The 21,554-nt window shown below is 38.1% G+C and overlaps 1 protein-coding gene across 2 annotated transcripts in view; it reads left to right on the top strand.

Moving 5' to 3' along the window:
* The window catches only part of CERS6 (ceramide synthase 6), a 278,615-nt gene that overhangs the window by 139,778 nt on the left and 117,283 nt on the right, over positions 1-21,554 (top strand). For both annotated transcript variants that reach the window (XM_032479628.1, XM_032479629.1), the window contains exon 4: positions 14,655-14,712. In XM_032479628.1, coding sequence (XP_032335519.1) covers positions 14,655-14,712 — 58 coding nt within the window. The remainder of the gene's footprint in view (positions 1-14,654; positions 14,713-21,554) is intronic.

Here is a 21,554-nt window from a genome sequence, read left to right on the forward strand (position 1 = left end):
CTTTGGTGAAATATGCCTTGTCTTAAGATCACCACCTCTTCTTCTGTTTTGCAATCAATCTTCTGATTACACTCTGGGTTTGTATGTAGGTTTGCCTGTAGGGAAAGTCTCATTCATACCAAAGCAAATATTCTGGACTGTGTGACGGTTCTCATCCTCATGATTAAATAAGTGGGTTGACATCCTGGCTTAACTGGCTGTCTGTGGAGCTCAGCGAAGCCTAGCCCGCCTCTTCAAAACAGATGAAAACCAGATGTGCTGGACGAGGGCAGAGACTGAGGGGAGAGAGCAAAGAGGATAAATGAAAAGAATATTTTCGAGGTAGAACTTTGAGATTTGATGACTGATGGGAGATAGGGGTTGAAGGAGGAGGAGAGGACACTTAGCAGATAGTAATGTCTTTTACAAAGATATAAGGCAGAAACAGAGTGGATTTCTGGGAGAAAGATAACAAATGTTTAATTTTGAGTCCGAGGCTTGAGTCCAGTGCTTGGGTATCCATGGTTATGAAGCAGCGACTGCACAGCATCCAGGGAGTTGGAGATTTCACTTAGCGGGAGTGTATGCAGTGAAAAGGAGGCTGAGGATGGAATCCAGGGTGTCAGTGACCTCAGAGAGAAGCAAAGGCCATCTGTGCCAGAGGCAGGAGAGGTAGAGTTGGGGCAAAAAAGGGGAAAGGGCAAAGCAGCAGTTATTCAAGCAAAGGACGATGGCCAGTTTTTGTCAAATATTCAGGGAGACCTTAGTGGTCTGATTGCTTCCCCAGAAAAGAGACTTGAACTTGCCCAGGATCCTTTTGAGAGCATCAGAGGATTACAGTGTTTCCTCATTGGCAGTCTCATGCTTATCCCTTTGTTTCATGCTGTTTATTGTTTTCTGAGTATAGCTTTTCGATCAGTATGTCACACCACGTAAAGGTAGCTAGTATGAGAGATCCTGATGCTACTTTGTTTATTTTAGTAGTTATTTTTTATTGAAATATAATTGATATACAACACTGTATTAGTTTCAGGTGTACAAATGTAATGATATGTATTGGTACATACATATTGTGAAACAGTCACCACGGTAAGTCTAGTTAACGTCCATCAACATACATAGTTAAGCAGAATTCTTTTTTCTTGTGATGAGAACTGTTAAAATTTACTCTCTTAGCAACTTTCACATATGGAACACATGTTATTAACTATAGTCGCCATGCTGTACATTACATCCTCATGACTTATTTATTTTATAACTGGAGGTTTGTACCTTTTGATCCCCTTTACCCATTTCCCTCCCTTCACCCATTTCTGCCTCTGTGTCTGGCAACCACTGACCTGTTCTCTGTATCTATGAGCTTGGTTTAGTTTGTTTGATGTCTGGATTCCACACGTAAGTGAGATCATGTGGTAGTCGTCTTTCTCTGTGTATTTCACTTGGCATAATGCCCTCATGATCCATCCATGTTGTCAAAAACAGCAAGATTTCATTCTTTTTAATGGCTGATATTCCAGTGTGTATGTATTTTATACACACAAACCCCACACATTTTCTTTATCCATTCATTCACTGATAGACACGTAGATTGTTTCCATGTCATGGCTACTGTCAGTAATGCTGCGGTGAACATGAGGGTGCAGATATCTTTTTGAATTAAATATTTTCATCTTCTTTGGATAAATAGCCAGAAGTGGAACAGCTGGGTCAATATGGTGGTTGTATTCTTAAGTTTTTTGAGGAATCTCCATACTGTTTTCCATAGTGACTGCATCAATTTATGTTTCCACTGACAGTGTATGAGGATGCCCTTTTCTCCACATCCTCTTCAGCATTTGTTACCCCATCTTTTAGGCAATACCCATTCTAGTAGGTTGAAGGTGATACCTCATTGTGGTTTTGATTTGCATTTCCCTGATTGTTAGTGATGTTGAGCATCTTTTCATGTACGTGTTAGCCATCTGTATATCTTTGGGAAAATGTCTGTTAGATCCTCTGCCCATTTTTAAATCAGTTTGTTTGCTTTTTTTGTTGTTGAGTTATATGAGTTCTTAATATACGTTGGAAATTAACCCCTTATTGGATATTGATTTGCAAATATTTTCTCCCATTTAGTACTCTGTCTTTTTGTTTTGATGATGGTTTCCTTTGCTGTGCAGAAGCTTTTCAGTTTGATGATAGTTTAGTTGATAGTCCTATTTGATTATTTTTGCTTTTGTTTCCCTTACCTTTGGAGTCAGATCCACAAATACATCACCAAGACCAAGTCAGTGAGGTTACCACCTGTGTTTTCTTCTAGGAATTTTACGGTTTCAGGTCTTGCATTCAATTCTTTAATACATTTTGAGTTAATTTTGTTTGTGGTATAAGACGATGGTCTAGTTTCATTCTTTTGCATGTGGCTGTCCAGTTGTCCCAGCACCACTTACTGAGGAGACTGAGCTTTCTCCATTTTATGTTCTTTGCTCCTTTGTTACAGATTAATTGTCCATATATGTATGGACATATTTGTGCCAATACCATACTGTTTTGATTACTGTAGCTCTGTAGTATAGTTTGAAATCAAGTAGCACGGATACCGCCAGCTTTGTTCTCCTTCCTCAAGATTGTTTTGGCCATTCAGGATCTTTGGTGGTTCTATACAAATTTTAGAATTATTTGTTCTAGTTTTGTGAAATGTGTCAGTGGCATTTTGACAGGGATTGTATTGAATCTGTCATTTGCTTTGGGTAGTATGGACATTTTAATAATATTAATTCTTTCAATCTATGAGCATGGAATATTTTCCCCCTTTTTTTTTTTTTTGGTATGTTTTCTTAACTCTCATCAATTTCTTAGTTTTCAGTATACAGACTTTCACCTCCTTGGTTAAATTTATTCCTAGGTATTGTATTCTTTTTGATGTAACTGTAAATGGGATTATTAATTTCTCTTGCTGATAGTTTGTTAGTGTATAGAAATGTCACAAATTTCTCACACTGATTTTGTATCCTGTGACTTTACTGAATTCATTTATTAGTTTTAACAGATTTTTGGTAGCATGATGCTACTTTAAAGTGGGCAGCTCAGGGTCACTGTCTTCCAGTGCTCAGTGAAAAGAGGTTTCTGGTTATTTAAAACATGAGGTGCTACAGTGTGAAGATAGCTGGTGTGCGGCCAACTCATCACCCTTTCAATCAGCATACAACTCACGTGACATCAACTAGTTAGCCAGGAATTTCACTGTGTGTGTTGTAAGAAAGATCAATTTTGTGAAATGGCTTATTTTCTTCTATAGGAGTAGAGGTTGACTGATTTTTTTTTTGGAAAAAAACCTCAGTGATTACAAATTTTATCATTATGTTTGTCTCTCTAAAACATCATCCTCCCAAATAGAAGATATTAGGTCAGAAGCCTACATACCTGTATTTGTTTCCAGTTGGAAGATCCTTGACATTCTTGGGTTGAACTTTTATATATACATACACATACATAATACACATACATGGATATGTGTGTGTATACACATATATACCTGTATTCATATAACGTGTATACATACATATACATACACATACATAAACATCCACATGTACAAATATATATTCTTCACAGATAACTTAAGGGTCCAGGAGGAGAGTATGGTGGTGGATGGGCTGAAGGAGCTGGAGGATGAGAGAGGGTGTGGATGTGGGCAGAAAAAAGATTTTTAAAAAGGAGGTGAGACAGGGCTTATGATATTAAGTGTTTGCATGGTGAGACTGGTATATGTCAGGAAATGAAGAACGAGCCTAGTTAGCATCCTGGGCTCCATTCCTGAGCATCTCTCTCTGTTCTCTGTTTTTTAATCTTTTTTTTTCACTTCTCCCTAAATTCCAACAACACTGAAAAATGGGTGTCTTCATCCCCATTTTCAGATGAGGAAACTAAGAAAATTTTATACTATAATTGTGGGCAGGACTTAAGGTAAGTGAGGGTCTCCACCCTAATCCCTGTGAACAGTCTGCCGCTCAGTCTCCCATCCAGTTATGAGATGTGCAGTAGAGCCCGTGGCAGAAAACTGACACCAAACAGGGCAGTAGAGAGGGACAAACTAATTTCTCCCTTAAATTCAAAAGTGTGTACATTTTGAAAACTGAAGTACCATTAGTTCTCATTTGCCTCTTTCCTGTGCAATCACAGCATCAGTGCTGGACAAGTGACTCTTTGTCTTCAGTCTGCTTTCAGATAAGAAGAAAATTACATAGAGACTGTGAAAGCATTTGATGTTCGAGGGACACATATCATTAGTGTGACGCTAGATGATAATAGATAAAATATTTGGCTGCTTTGGCCGCAAGCACACACTTAAAAATGGTGACATTTGCAAGTGCATGTTCCAAAGTCTTGTTGACTAATTTTATTTTTTCAACGGGAGCACAGTCTTGATTTTCTTCTTCTTTTATCCTTATCCTAGTTTTATCCTTATCTTAGACAAGTGATGGTTGGAAAATGCTCATTTATCTTCTCCTAATTTCTGCAAATCATGGTCTTTCAAACTTGAGAATAAATGGAGCTCACAGTTTATGAGGAGAATTCTAGGAGTAAGGAGAGATATTTTGTAGTAGAATGACCTAACAGAAGTATAATTTGTGGATACTGATTTTTGGCAGATGTACTTTGAGTAAACTACAGGGGCTTGGGACGCATGTTGGAAAGACTTACGGGAGGGGAGAAACGTCAGTGATGCTGAGTTCTACCTTGCTGAGTGCTTGACGAGGGAAGTCAGCCTGGAGAGAAAAGAATAGACCCCAATAAAGAATTAAGAGAGAACCAGTAAAATTTGACTACTGATAGAACTTACAAACAAAGCATAAAAAAAATCCAAATCAAAGTAATTGAGTTTAAGAGATGGAGCACAGTAGATTTAGAAGTAAGTATAAAATGCAGACAATACCTGAAACACTTCAAACAGCAATTTTAGCCCCAAGGGTATGGCTCTCATGACAGGAAAAGAGTAAAATTAGTTATGCTGCTTTGAAAAGGATGCTTGGTCTGATGGTCTATAAAGAACAAGCCATTCATAGTTTCTAAGTGTGAGAAAAGGAACAGACACAGTCATTTAATATGTTTTTCCTGAGCATCATTTTTATTCATGTTATCTTTTTTATGATGAAATATTTTAAAATACAGAGACTAATATAACAGTGACCCACTGAGCTCTATCTGATCCTGTTTTAAAGGATTAAAATATGACAGCAGCCGCTGAAGCTCTCAGTACACCCCTCTGTTCTGCCCCACCTTCCAGAGGCAGCCTCTGTCCTGAACATGGTGTTTGTGTTTCCTTGTTTCTTTTCATGCTGCATATATCTGTGTATATGTATATGACTATATATATTCAGGAAAGAGGTAGCATTGTTTTGCATATTACCAAACTTTACATAAGTGCTTAACCTGTATTTTGAATCAATGATTTCATGAAGACAGCTCTGCTCAAATCAAGTTCACATTTGTCCTGAGAATGAAGTACATAGGTTTGACTTACCTCCAGCTTCAGTGACTGCACTGAGAAGTCTATTGCTTCTCGAACAGAGAAACAGCTGAGCCTTCAGCAAATAAGGACAACCATGTGGAGTCACAGAGTTTTAATTATTGGTGGAGGTAGAAATAATGTTGGTATTGAGGCTAAAACTCAGGTCTGCATAATCGGCCCGTAGGATGTGTCCCATCTTTCCCCCTAGCTAGAGTATTTCTTTGGATTCCTAAACTAATGAAAGTTTGAAGACTGTCTTGGGAATTTAGATTGTATATGAGTTTCCAAAAACGGAATCTTTAATCTCACCTTTGTTTCCTTTTTATGATACGTGGGATGTTTTTCAAACTAAAGTCAATTTACTTTCTCCCTAGTTGATGAACATCTCTATGGTACTCAAGTAATAAAATCAGTGTCCCAGTAACAGCTTGAAAAGAATATTGCCCTAAAAATCATATTACCACTTTCAAGAAATGTCCTCAGATGAAACCTCAGTTAACTAAGACTTCAGAATACTGCATTCTAAATATAAAGAAAACTAATTTTCGGGGGGAGGTATTTTGGCTAAAAGCCTGTGGAATGAGAAAATATTTGTCTGCATCATTAACTTGCTTCTGTGACGCCCAATGGCTTTGTTAGACTTACTCAATGCAAAATATAATTGAAGGGCCTTATTTTATTCTGCATACCAAAAATCCATTCATCCCATCAACCACCCAAACAAATAGAAGTCTGAAGCCTGTAGCTTTGTAAAAAAATTTAGGTATTGGCTTAATATGTAGAATTCAATGTCTACACCTCAGTGGACGTTATACTGTCTCCTCAGAGAATAGGAAGTATGTCAGGTGTCTACCAAGTGTTTTCTGTATCTTAGGGTGTTGTTACCTGTTTCCAGTCTTGACTTTAAGGCTGTGGGGCCACAAGATGTGGACAAAGAAGACCTGGTGTGCAGAATGGGGAGACCGGTTTTCTTTCACCCAGTTACTTGCGAATGTAGGAGAGTTATGCATTTCTCTGTAATCATCTGTAGAGTAAGGGTGTGGATAGACTCCCAGGGACCACTCCCTAGCTGTTAAGAACAGCCTCGTGTTTGAAGAAATAAAAAATGTGAGATAGGCAACTCTGATTTACGCATACGGAAGTATACTGATGTTGTAATACAAGACCCGTAAGACCAAATCAGTGAGCTGTTGTCCTGCTAGGGTAGGCAGCATCCAGTCATGACACCAGCTCTGACTGGGACCCTAGCTAAGTGATGTCACTTTGAGTACGTGCTTTTTGTTATGTGGAGAAAGGAAGACAACAGAGAATGTCGTCTTCTTTGCCCTCCTGCCTCATCATAGAAAAGGAGCTTGAAAGTGGAGACTGCGGCCATCAGAGTAATTCCATTGAATTCCTTAATGTGATAGGAGAAAGAGCTGGGAGTAATGGTCTTCCCAATACAGAAGTAACTTTTATTTTCATTTTTGTGTTAAAACAAAGAGGCAGTATTTAGTAGAGAGGAGTACAGTCTCTGGAATCAGACTGCCTGGATTTGAACCCCCAGATTCCCTACTTGCTCACGGTGTTTTTAGGCAGGTGACCTAAATTGTTTCTCCTTCTCTGTAAGAAGGGAATGATGGTGGCACCCACCTCATGGGGTTCTTGGAAGAGGTAAACGCATTAAGACAGAGCTCTTATGATGGTGCCAGGCATAAAGTGGGTACTCAAGAAATGCCAGCTACTATTGTTTTATAAAAATACATAGGTTATCCTCAAAGAAAGCCTAGTGAGTGGAAGTACTGTTCACTTCATAAAGATGACCATTGCTATGAAGTTTGAAGCCACAATTACTTCACCGCAAGACTTCGTGGAGTGAATATGTGGAATATTATAGAAACCCCTTTAAAGGGTTTTCATAAGTCCTGTTGTACTTGACTGGAGAAGTGATAAAATATGAGTGTAATATGTTTGTACTGTAACTTTGTTCAGGTTTTATAAAAGTCATCAGTTTCGATTTTTTAGTGGAAGAAGAGGAATTTAATCTTCTTTGTACTTAGAGGTAAAAGAATAGATTTATGTATTTTAATGTACGGTCACCTTCTGTATCCATGGGTTCCCCCTTCACAGATTCAACCAACCAAGGATGGAAAATATTTAGGGAAGAAAATTCCAGAAAGTTTCAAAAAGCAAAACCTGAATTTGCCACACTCTAGCAACTATGTACATAGCATTTACATTATATACAACTATTTATGTACAATGTACGCTGTACGAGGTATTCTAGAGACAATTTAAAGTATACAGGAGAATGTGTGTAGGTTACCCACAAATACGACACCATTTTATATAAGGAGCTTTAGCATCCTTGGATTTTGATATTTGCAGGGAGTGGGGGTTCCTGGAACCAATCCCCCATGGGGGACAACTGTATCAATATAGTAAAGTTTGTACTAAATTGTTTCAAAATATATTCTTATTTATTGAACTCCATAGTTTCACTTCATTTGTAATAATTTGCAGGGTATAGTGGCATATTTATATTAAATGTTAAACTTACGAAAGGAAGAATATAAGCCCTACTTTATTCTTCTTCATGTATTTGATAAACAATGATTTTTTTTTTGTATTTTAGATGATGGAACAGCTAAAATGTGAATATCTCAAAATTAGTAAATTCAGCCAGTATCAAAGGAATTATGTGCTAGTTTTTTGTATTCTAACAAGGTATCCTAGTTTTGCACTCAATAACAGTATTTTTTTTTTATTGTTTAGACCATTCCAGAGTTGACTCTTTGATTCCAAATTCCTCTTATATTGGTCATGTAAAAAATTGCATTAGCAGTTTTGGCCTGTCCTTCCCCTTTCTTATTCATATTTTGCACAGTTCCTGGAAATAGTTGATAAGATTATTTGATTAAGGATGATTTGGGTTAAAATAAACTTAAAAGTAAAAAAAAGAAAAGTCAAGAGTACTCAGACCTTTAATAAAAATTCAGATGTCAGTGTAGGAGCTGTTTCTCACAAAATACCCATGTTTGCTGTCAGGAAGAGAAAGAGAAGATTGGAACTCACAAGCAAGTCAGAGGTGTGTGGCTGTAATCAAAGATGAGGTGAGGAGGTAAGAAACACATCGTCAGAGAATTACAATGCTTTCAGTGTTCCAGTGTTCAGAAAAGGTGGCTTTGTGGAGGAACTGGCATTTGACATAAATCCCGAAGGAGGAATAGCGTTGCTGTACGTAGACAGGCTGAGGGGGTAAGACAGAGAAGGGACCGCTGGGTAACTACTGGTGAATTCACTGGACAAGCTCAATGTTGTTTTAGCTGCTCGGATATTGAAAAGAATCACCACTGCAAACCTTCCCAGTTTCCTGTTTGCAGGAAGCCAATTTCTATTCATCAGGACCGAGACTGTTCTCATCATGTGGTGTCCATTAATGGCCCCGTGGTTCGGAACACCATTTCAGCTCAGTACATTGGCTTTGGTTTTCAGGTGTATAAAATCAGAAAGCTGTAGCAGAGCCTAATGGTTCAGAGCTGGCCTGTTGAAGCCATGCTGCCTGGTTTCCCGTCCTGGCTCTCTCCCTCACGAGCTGTGTGACCTTCAGCAAGTCCTTAAACCTCTCTGTGCTCGTTTCATCATCTGAAAAAGAAAATTAGGAATGCTGTTCATAGGACCTCCCTTGTTGTATAGAATAGTTTCACTAAATGAGGTTCTACTTATAAAGTCCTTAGAGTAGCTCTGGCACAGAGGAAGAGCTCCAGAAATGTACAGAAAACACCCCCCATGGGCTGCCCTCTTCTCCCTAGAATGGTGTACAGAGTTGAGCTCAGGGAGCTGCTCTGGATGTTCTTCCCTGCTTCTGCCTCCTCTGTAGATTAGGACCTCTGTGCCATGTGGGTGATACCTGGCAGCAAGACACAAGACCTCAACGCTCTGTTTCCCTGCTTTTAGAGCACCTTTTATTAGTCTTGATTTTAACAAAGAGCCCTTTCAGCCTTGTTGTATAAGGACAATAAACCAGATCCAATAAACCAATAAACCAGGTAGTTTTTACTAGCTTTCCATTCTAATTTTCAAGCTTGATGGATATAAAAAGTTTCTAAACAAATGTAGTGGTACACATTGACTTCTCTAAGCAGAGACGTGCATGCTAATTCTGTGGAATCTGAGAGAGGGCTTTAGAGTCAGTGCTGCGCTAGTTTTGTGTCTTGGTTTTGCCACTGAGCAACATTGTGGACTTGACCAAGCTCATCCCGAAGGCCTCTCTTTCCAATAGAGGTTCCTGCCTTGCAGAACTGCTTCCTCATATGGGGTCTTTCTGGGATTCTGGCATGCTTCTGAGCATCCTCCAACCAAAGCTTAGGACGCAGGTCCTGGTTCCGCTAACCAGGCTCCAAAATGGAGTGGTGGTCCTCACTCCTGTTTTCTGTGTCCTTATAAGTTTATGTTTTTCTTACCAAAATTCTTCTTCTTCCTGTTCAGTGCTACATTCTTAAAGGCACAGGTAAATTCATGCATTCACTTTTCCATCTTTAACCAGGCATCAAGTTTTTAAAGAAACATTCTTTAACGGTACTTCTCTTATCATAACAACAGTGTCTTTTGAAATTTCTCTGTAAGAATAAGTTTAATGTTTCCCTTCTCCACTCCCTGCTTTCATTAATATAATCTGAGAAGTCATCCCTTGATTATTGCTGCTAAATATTTTGCATAAAGTTGGTCCTGAAGAACAATATCACTTAATTTGACAATGAAATTTAGGGCAGTTATTTATGTTGCTAACAATAGTCTTTTTATTCTAAAATTATACCTTTTGAATTCTTAATTTTCATTTGTATCTTGCTTGGTAGGTTGGAATTAACCAAAGTAATTTTTTTTTTTTTTTACAAACAGTTAAGGAGTAATGTATTTTGGATATGTGAGAATATTTTTTATATTCCTTTACAAGTGAAAGGCAGTTTGGCTGATAGGAGCTTTCTTTTTGACTCCTCTCTGTCTTCTGTCATTTAGTGATACAGAGGAGAAATTTAAGACCACTGGCCCATTTTCAGTGGACCAGAAGGGTTTCATTTGGAGGAGCTATCTCTGATGCCTTGTTCTCTGTCACTCTTCTGGACTATAAGAACTTCAGCTTCCAGAATGCAACACCAAGATAGATTGTCTTGCCCTCAAATCGTCTTTTCTTAACTGAAACTCCTGGAGTGCTGAGTACTTCCTTTTCTTCCCACTCATCTTTTGAAAGTATCAGTCACTAATCAACAGGGTGGGGGGATTCTCCTGGTGCCCCCAAAAGTGTCATTCATGACTGAGAGCTGTCTAGGTTTCTGACTGACACAGATTTTTACATTTCTGTACAACATGGCAGAAAGTGGAGAAAGGGAGCCACACAAAGATTTCCCTACTTTCCTTTAAGACACATAGCTTGTTTCTTATCACCTCCAGTTACATTTTTAAAATCTAATTATTTTATTTTTTTTTTTCTGCTGTAAAATTCTCCAGTTCTTGCAATAGGTTAAAGGTCTTTTCTTCCTTTTTTGTGGTTGCATGCACCTTTACTTACCTTTTCTTTACCTTTTCTTTTTATAGATATTTTAGTGAGAAGTTGGGAGAGGCTGTATCAGGGGCTGGTAGCTAGACACCATTTAAAACTGTAACTTCTGTGAAACAACACAGATTTTAGAAAAGGACTTTTTGCATGTGGCGAAATGCTGGAAAATTTTGCTTCCTGTAGATATTTTGTAGACATAAACTCTGCCTGGTAGATATTCATCACAAGTTGTTATTCAGATGATGGAGGCATCTGCGTTCCTGTAATAGAACCTGTGTCTTATAAAAGCTGGGTCATTTTAGTGATGAAAGAAAATGTAGTTACATGAGTGATTGTAGGGATTCCAATGACTTCCATAAAGTTTTCGTTAATACATAAAAACTGCCTGGTCACTGCCTACTAACAGGAGTGTCTTAGAGCCGAAACAGCTGTTATAAATCACTTAATCTAAGAGTCGCAAATTTGGTTGTCTTCAAGGGCCAGAAAAGTGACTTGCAAATATCTGAAGTAGGTTGGTTTAATACAGCTGGGAGTGGGAGGGACTAGAGAGAAGTGGAGATTACTTGTGCCACCAAATCCTTAGGCCATCAATATATCCAAACTGTAAATCTCAAAACCAGTATCTGTGACACCCACTCTCCCATTACAGAAATGGAACTGAGATCGTGGGATATTAATAGATTTGTTCACAGTTAGGAGAATCCATGTGTCTTGACTAGAACCAGCTACATAATTTGCAGGGTCCAATGCAAAATAAAGCATGGCCCCCCTTGCTCAACAGTTATTAAGAATTTCAAGATAATGACAGCAAAACATTAAACCAAGCCTGGGACCCTATGTAACTACACAGGTTCCACACCCTTGAAGCCATCCCTGGTCTTAAGTTCTAATCTGGAATTTATCCATGCAAACAGAAAGAAACACACAGACACTCTGACCCACAACTACCAAGAAATTGATGATGGAGATGGAGTTAAATTAAATCTCTGACCTTGATCCTGCAGTAAATGAACTGCTTTTACTTACAAAAGGGCTTTCATGAGACATTTCAGAATCATCACTTTTTTAGATGATTCTGTTTCTTCCTGAATTCAGGTTTTATGGATTATTAGTTGAAGATTTTCAACACTGAAGTTCAAAGCTCTTCTCTGTGTTAGTTCTGACTTGAATTTTGGGATATTTGAAGAGTCAGCCCAGTCGTGAACCTCTGAGGGACACTCGTGTCCACCATTGGGTCTTACTCAGCTCTCCGAGGCCCCTACCACTGTTCTTTTCCGCTTCCCTCAAGACAGCTGGCATTTATTCCAGAACATTTTGTCAATAACCTGATTCACCTCCTAAAAGTACCCTTTTAACAAAATCTTATTTGAAATTTTTACATGGCTTGCGAACACAAAAAGCAGTAAGCCTGACAGATGGAAGCTGACTAGTGACTTTCTCCTTTGTGTTCATTTACAACTTGTAACCCAAGATACTGTGAACAGCGTGACCTCAGGAATGCTCTTTAGTGAAATCAACCATTTTAAAGTTTTTTTAAATTTTTATACAATTTTTAAAGATTCCTTTCCATTTACAATTATTACAAAATATTGGCTGTATTCCCCATGTTGTACAATATGTCCTTAAACCTGTCTTACTCCTGGTAGTTTGTACCTCCCGATCCCCACCCCAGACTGCCCCTCCCCCCAACTAGTAACTACTAGTTTGTTCTCTGTATCTGTGAATCTACTTCTTTTTTGTTACATACACCAGTTTGCTGTATTTTTAGATACCACATATAAATGATATCATAGAGTATTTGTTTTTCTGTCTGACTTATTTCACTTAGCATAATGCCCTTCAAGTCCATCTGTGTTGCTGCAGATGACAAAATTTCATCTTTTTTTATGGCTAAGTTGTATTCAATTGTGTGTGTGATATATACAGCACATCTTCTTTATCCATTCATCTGTTGGACACGTAGGTTGCTTCTGTATCTTGGCAATTGTAAGTAATTCTGCAGTGAATATTGTGGTACATGTATCTTTTCGATGTAGTGTTTTTGTTTTTTCTGATAGATACCCAGGAATGGAATTGCTGGGTCATGTGGTAGTTCTATTTTTAATTTATAGTTTTAGTTTTTTGAGAAACCTCCATACTGTTTTCCACAATGGCTGCACCAATTTATATTCCCAACAATAGTGTAGGAGAGTTCCCTTTTCTCCACACCCTCTCCAACATTTGTTATTTGTGTTCTTTTTGATGATAGCCATTTTGACAGTTATGAAGTGATACCTCATTGTGATTTTGATTTGCATTTTCCTGATTATTAGTGATGTTGAGCATCTTTTCATGTGCCTGTTTGCCATCTGCATTTCTTCTTTGGATAAATGTCTATTCAGTTCTTCTGCCCATTTTTCAGTTGAGTTGTTTTGTTTTCTTGATGTGGAGTTGTATATATATGTTGGCTATTAATCCCTTATTGGTCAGATCATTTGCAGATATCTTCTCCCATTCAGTAGGTTGTCTTTTCATTTTGTCAGTGGTCTCCTTTGCTGTGCAAAAGATTGTAAGTTGAAGAGACAGTCTTTTCAATAAGTGGTGCTAGGAAAACTGGGCAGTTACATGTAAAAGAATGAAATTAGAACATTCTCTAACATCATATACAAAAATAAATATAAAATGGATTGAAGACCTAAATGTAAGACCAAATACTATAAAACTCCTAGAGGAAAACAGGCAGATCACTCTTTAACATAAATCACAACAAATATTTTTTTGGATCTGTCTCCTAAAGTAAAGGAAATAAAAGCAAAAATAAGTGGGATGAAATCAAACGGTTTTTAAAGTCACAGCCATTCACAGTCAGAAAATACAGAAATAAAATTGAGAATTGGGTAGTAGGGTAAGAGTTTTTTGTAATAACCATATATGTAGATATATGTATATATAGAGATGTATATACACACTATGTATATGCTATACAAAGTTTTAATATTTATATAAAGTCTTATATTTTAAAAAACTTGAACATTCAATCATTTAAAATTGAATGAGAACTTAAAATTTTTTCCTCATTAAAAAAAGTGAACATCTAACAGCTGGACCCAGCTTGGGATGGTATAAGGTTGTTGATGGCAGTTGCACATCAGATGGTTGATTTGAATTCCAAGTGGGTTCCTTTAGTGACCTCAGAAAGATGCCGGTAAATATTTGTTACAATACAAAGAAAAAGTCTTGCCTGATTTAGAAGTATTAAGGCTTTTATCTTTAAAACAAATATGATTTTCAGTTAAGTCGTTTATTTACTATCTGAATCAGACAAAGAATTCACAACTGTTTTACATACCTTCATGTTGTTAAAATATATCCCTTCATGGGTGATGAACAAGAGGAAATTCACCTGCTAGAGAAAGAAGATGAGCAAATGGGCAAATATAGTAACTGAATGAAAGAAAATTTGTCATGAATTTTATTAATATTTCAAATATTTGCAGTATGCATGCACATGAGTATATGTGTTTAGCACTAAAATCACTCATTAAGTTTAATCCCTGGTTGGGGCAGGGGTAGGTGGGGAGGGGTCACATTTAATGGACTTTTTTCATTCACATACTTCAGAATGTACTGATAGAAACTGAATATCATAGAATTTTTTTTAACTTTCTACAGGTGGAGATTTTCATTTTACCTTTATGTATTTACCTATGGAGTCCGGTTCCTGAAAAAGGTAAGCTCTGTCAAGTTACTTTATATAATTCTCAGGTAACTGTAAGCCTATACATCTCATTTTTTTATTTTGTGACAGTAGTAATATTTTAAGCAATCATAACAGGCATGCTAAGAATTATTTGTACATTTTTCTTTGATCTGTAAAAATATTTGCAGTTTATTCTTTGTAGGAAATAATTTTCAGGCATATACTGAGAATACTTTTGAAAGTAATTTATTTTCCAGTGAGAAATGTTGCTAACCTCTGACCACTCTACTTGGTGGTTTGCTGCCTATGGTCATTAAGGGTCTTATAAGATTCACTGAAGGCTTGGAAAGAAGTTAGAGTTTCACAGCATACATCACAGAACTTGAAGAAATCAGTTGTTGTGGTGTGTGTCATCACTGTAGCAGTCACCAGTGGACATGAGAGTTTCGTGTTTGTATAGTTACCAACAGGGTCACACCAACCACCAGTGGAAAATCTAGTTCCTTATGTAGATTGTGTTCCGCTGCTGCTGCTTTGCTGTTTCCACATGAGCCAAGACACCTTTACCTATGAAAGCAATTCTTGGAGCCTGACCTAGTCTTCTTCTTCAGTATTTCAGTGCTTAATGGCACTCCTAACAAGTTAGGCGGCTTAAATTCAAGTCTCATGAAGACTTACCTTCTTACAGTCATGCACATACTAAAAGTAGTGAGTTGGCAGAAAATGGAAAGTTCTTTTTAAAAAATATTTCACAGTATGATCCTTTAAAATGATATCAGTGTTACCTTTCTTTAGTAAAAAAAAATTTCCAAACTGGGGCATCGTGCCAAGTGGCATGCCTTACTAGTAAGTTCTCATGTAAATATTGATGTGAAAATTGCAAATACGTTTTTATTTTTAAAGTCTGAGTTGTAAGATATTGTCTGCCTGTGGCAGATTCTATTATAAATAGTGGTTGTTTCCCAAAAAACTTTTTTTAGAGGAAATATTCCTTTTACTAGTTGTCTTTTCCTTTAGTAGCTGCACTTATTTTTCACTTAATAAGACTACATAGCCCAGAGGCCATTTGAATAGATTTAAAAGGATGAACTTCACTCTCTAAGCTTTCTAAGTATGAAGACATTCTCACGCAGGGGTAAATAAGTGTGGTGGAAAGTGTTTATTTTGGGAGCCTACTGTTCTAGTTCTCAAATGTACTTATCTAGGGAGAAATGGAAAGAATGGCTATAGAGCTTTTATGCTTCCAACTTTACTACCTTGGAAGAGGAAATAGCTTTGGGTGGAATTTCAGCTGACACGGGAGAGTCGGGCTTCATGGGAATGTCGAGATGCTAACTGAGGTCAAGGTTTGGAATTCACTCTGGTTCTGTTGGCAGAAGGCTTTGATGGTGAGCAATAAAAGATGGTGAGAGCCAGGAGCACTGTGTGCCCTTTTCCCTTGATCTGCAGGATGTGGTCTCTTTGAAAAGCTCTCATTCAACAAGGCTGGCCATCCATCCTCAGAACAGGAAACACTTTGACACTTAGCTCTGCTTCCCTCTGTCACTACACAGACTGAATGGACCGAGAGTGGTTTTCATCCCCTAGTCCTCAGTGGTTCTGTCCGAGGTGGTAAGAGAGCCTGTTGATAGGATGTTTGCTTGGCCATTGTTTTTCCTTAACTGTTAGACAGTTTCCTTTCAGCTGCCTCTAAATATAACAATTGCTTAAAAATGAAAAGAACTGGCCGTTGTTCTTCTGGTCGGATTCATTGGTATTTGGGGTTTCTTCCTTTGGAATTATCTAGGAAGCATTCAGTTTTGGATGAGTCAGTCATAATGCGAGGCAGAAAAGTACGGATGGAATCCAAGTGACCGGGCTAGCTATGAAGGACTTCATGAGCTTTCTTGTCCAACTTTTTCATTTCATAGCTGAGGAAGCAGAAATCCAGATAGGGCAGGCGGCGTTCCAGAGGTCACACGGTTAGCTTATGAAAAGATGAATCTTAAGTGAGACACATATTGCCTGTCTCTTATTCTAGTACTTTCTCCCCTGTACCAGCCCACCATAGCCTCAGCCTGATTTCCAGATGACTTCCTTCTTTGGTGAGGTTATCAGCCTTGACCTAATATAGTCATTGTTTCTGCTTATAGAACTTTAAATACTTACTTTAATGGTTATTTGACATATTTCTATTACTTTGTTGAAATGGACAATATATTTGCCCATGTAACCAAGAGGAAAAAAAATTATTATGGAAGCAGCATCAGAAATAATCAAAACAAGGTAATTCAAATTTTCACAGTACCCTAAATGTTTAAAAATAAGATACCAGCGTAGTGGCCCAACTTTAAAAGGTGAGAGTCCACAGCTGCTTCCTACTCACGGCATCTAAAATGTGGATTATTACATGGGCTGTTAGAAAAATGGCTGGGCAGCTTGCACTGTCCAATTTTCTTCTGCCTTTAGGTCAAGTGAACCTGATACGTCTTGTCTTCTAGGGTGTATATTAAATAACTTGAAGTACCCTTTCTACCTTGAAATTCTATGATTCTATTAAAGAGATCTTTACCAAATGCAAAGTACCATATACCCACAGTAATAGAGAATCTTAAAAAATTAAAAGCAAACAAATCAATTAATAAATAATTTTTGAAAACTATAGAATTTTAGGTGTAAAAGTTATATGATTATCACCTGTGGGACGCAGCAAAAGCAGTTCTCAGATGGAAGTTTACAGCAATACAGGCTTACCTCAGGAAACAGGAAAAATCTCAAATAAACAACTTAACCTTACACCTAAAGCAACTAGAGAAAGAACAAACAAAACCCAAAGTTAGTAGAAGGAAAGAAATCATAAAGGTTAGAGCAGAAATAAACGAAATAGAGACTAAAAAATCAGTAGAAAAGATCAGTAAAACTAAAAGCTTGTTCTTTGAAAAGACAAACAAAATTGATAATCCAGACTCATCAAGAAAAAAAGAGAGAGAGCCCAAATTAATAAAATCATAAATGAAAAAGAAGTCACAACCGACACCACAGAAATACAAGAGATCATAAGAGGCTACTATGAGCAACTATATGCCAACAAAAAGGACAACCTAGAAGAAATGGACAACTTCTTAGAAAGGTACAATCTCCCAAGACTTAATCAGGAAGAAATAGAAAATATGAACAGACCAATTACCAGCACTGAAAATGAATCAGGAATTAAAAACCTCTAACAAACAAAAGTCCAGGTGGCTTCGCAGAAGAATCATACCAAACATTTAGAGAAGAGTTGATGCCTGTCCTTCTGAAACTATTCCAAAAAGTTGTACAGGAAGGAACACTTCTGAACTCATTTTGTGAGGCCACTATCATCCTGATACCAAAACCAGACAAAGATTGTCACACAAAAATGAAAATTACGGGCCACTATCACTTATGAACATAGATGCAAAAATCCTCAACAAAATACTAGCAAATCAACTCCAACAGTGCATCGAAAGGATCATACATCCTGACCAAGTGGGAGTTATCCCAGGGATGCAAGGATTTTTCAGTATCTGCAAATCAATCAACGTGATATCCCATATTAACAAATTGAAGAATAAAAACCACATGATCATCTCAATGGAAGCAGAAAAAGCTTTTGATAAAATTCAACATCCACTTATGATAAAAACTCTCCAGAAAGTGGGCACAGAGGGAACATACCCCAATGTAATAAAGGCCATATATGACAAACCCACAGCAACATCATACTTAATGGGGAAAAGCTGAAAGCATTCCTTCTAAGGATGCCCACTCTTGCCACTTTTATTCAGCATAGTTTTGGAAGTCCTAGCCACAGCAGTCAGAGAAGAAAAAGAAATAAAGGGAATCCAAACTGGAAAAGAAGTAAAACTGTCAGTGTTTGCAGATCTCATGATATCATATGCAGAAAACCCTAAAGAGGCTCCCAGAAAACTACTAGAGCTCATCAATGAATCAGGTCAAGTTGCAGGTAAAGTTATCTAAATAACTCATTTTATAGGTGAGACTATGAGGCTACATTAAGGCTGAATACCTAAGTTTTGTTAAATACTGTTAACTTTTCCAATTTGAATTGGCTTAATCCTATAGGGAGAATATACTTACTTCCCTAGGTTTACCAAGTCATTGTAGATTTTCATTGTGTATATATGGTTGATTTAAGTGCCCTCAGTTTTAAAATATTCTTTGTATTGAGAAATAAGGCAGTTTGTGGGGGAGGGCATAGCTCAAGTGGTAGAGTGTGAGCAGCATGAGTTCCTGGGTTCGATCCTCAGTACCTCCCTTAAAAATAAATAAATAAATAAGCCTAATCCCCTCCCCAAAAGAAAAAAAAAAGAAGGCAATTTAGAATTTTTAAAGACATACAAGCTAGATTTCTGTCAGCACACATTTGCACTTAGTCTGGGTCCTCTGAGAAGCAGACACCAAGAAGAGATTAAATGTGCACAAAATTGACTAGGGGCAATGTCTATGAGAGGAAATGAGGAGGGAGTTGAGGGGGAGGCTGGAAGAGCCTTCAGACCATGATGCAAGTGTGACCATGAATGCAGGAGGGAGGAAAGGAGGGGAAGTTCCGGTGAAGCTCCAAGACTGCTTGCTGTACCTTTCTAAGGAAGATTTGTAAGGCCACTGGGGAGTCCTGGAGCCACAGCTGATCATCAGAGGAGACCTATATCTCCCAGAAACGGGCTTGCTTTAGTATTTCTTTTGTGCTCAATCAGTGGCTTCGAGCAGCCTGTGGGCAGCGGGGCCTTTGTGCAAATACAGCTGTGGATTTTAAAGCACAGCAGCTGGGCCCTGAGCCAGTCACAATCCCAGCAGTCCCAGGCTAAGACCATTCTCACGGTTTCCATGTGTACTTCATTTTTCAAATATTCCAGCTTTTCTGAAGAAAGGATACAGTATGGCATAAGACCTGAAGTCACATAGAAATTGTTTTCATATGCAAGATATCTAGAAGTGTAGAGAAATATTTACTGTACTTTTTTTTTTTTTTTTTTTTTACTATGGTTGGTTTCCTCTCCATTAGGTCTTAGTTCCTGTAGTTGACGTGTGAATGTATCTTTGGAGTAAAACACAGGCTGACTTCCTGCATGAGTTGTCCTAAGGTCCTGGGTGCTTACCTCCCTTTTCTACTGACCCAGTTTGGGTGATAAATTATGCAGCTGCCCTATGAATAGTTCTATAGTAAAAGCTGAAATAATTGGCCACATATTTTTAAACACCCGGTAAAGAAAGTATGAGTGTGTTCATTTATATGAAATCAACAAAATGTTTTCTATAGTTTCAGTAGTTTCATGATGACAGATAAAAGAATAAGCCTCATTTATGGTGCTGGGAAAATGCTCAGGTGTACAGATGTGGTGTGTCCTCTTTGCTTTCTTAGCTCAGAGCCCCCTTTACAGGTAGCACTAATTCTGATAATGGAAGTAGATCCCGTAAGGCCTTGACCTTATGAACATGTTAGCGAACTACTAAGTAAAGTTATTGTAGGTTTAGTAGGAAATACTTAAATCATTGAAAGATAAGCCTGTCTCAATAGTCTGTTCCTATAATTGCTAGACACAAGTGACTCTTTGCTCCATAAATATGACTGGCAGAGACATTTTTTAAAAGACTCAGAATTAGTTCAGGTGCTCTTAAGTCCCAGCACACAATGCACTCATGTAAATTAACACATTTTTCTAGGTCTTGAAAGGAACCATGTATCACCTTAAACAATCGAGTAAGTTATCTCTCATTTACTGTTACCTTTTTTTCTAATTTGTAGGTGGAAGTTTATATTGAGTGGAGTTCTTTGGATATTTTTCTTTCTTATTTAACTTACTTTTTTTTTAATAAAATTAGTGTCACAGGAAGACCATTAGATATGTGTACAACTGGTATTTAGGTAAATTTTTTTTTCTTATAATCTACATGTTAAGCTGGTATATTTTCAACTGTTAGACCATATGGTGCATTTTATATTACAATCCATTTTGTACATGTGCATATATTTAATTAAAATAAAGATTACTCAAAATACATCTATACCTAACCTCTGTATCAGTCAGGGTCCCGTTAGGAGGCAGAAACCACAGAGTTATTCTTGAGTGACTAGGATATAAAGAACCATTAAGACTACATTATTCCACGTAATCAATCTGCTATTTGCTACCGGTCTGTGATGAGATAAGGGGCTTGACTTGAATGTAAATCAACTCACTGCTTCTTTTCTGAAGAAAGGTCAGCCCAGCTGAAACTGTGCTTAGTGATGTGGTTAACTGACGTTCTGAGGAAACAGTCACCACCAACATTGCAGGGACTGGCGCTCATCTGTCCATGACACTTTGATTAGCGCTGCACCCAGGTATCCTGGAGGTCATTGTGGCAGGAGGAAGCCGTGGCTCTGAGGATAAGGGCTTATGGAAGAGGCTGGTGTTATCAGAACCTTGACGCTCAAAGGATCCGTGGAGCTGGATGAGACCTCTGCAGAGAAAGCGCTGACCAGCTGGTATGTCTCAGAAACCACAGTGAAGCTGGTGCTGGAAATGAGGGAAAAGTGCAACCCGCTGCTGCCACTGGGCTTTACCTCTGCTGCCAGATTGAAGATGCATGGCCGGAGGGTTGGGTGGGTCGAGGCTAGTGGGTGATGGCAGGAACAGAAAGTGGAACCGAGAAATGAGCTTCACCTGCTTCCTCTTGCAGTCTTCCCGCCTCCCTCTCATGCCTGCCTAGAGTCAGAACTCAGCAAGGCACCAGCTCCTCGGAGCCAGCTCCTGTGTCTGCTATATCTTAATAACCAGCCCAAACTTCCCATTGTGCTGCATCCTGTGATACCCCCTGAAAACTTCCTGTAGTTTATCTTACTACATTTAAAACTATGCAAATTGCCG

The sequence above is a fragment of the Camelus ferus genome, chromosome 5 (genome assembly GCF_009834535.1).
Source record: "Camelus ferus isolate YT-003-E chromosome 5, BCGSAC_Cfer_1.0, whole genome shotgun sequence".
NCBI classification, from domain to species: domain Eukaryota; kingdom Metazoa; phylum Chordata; class Mammalia; order Artiodactyla; family Camelidae; genus Camelus; species Camelus ferus.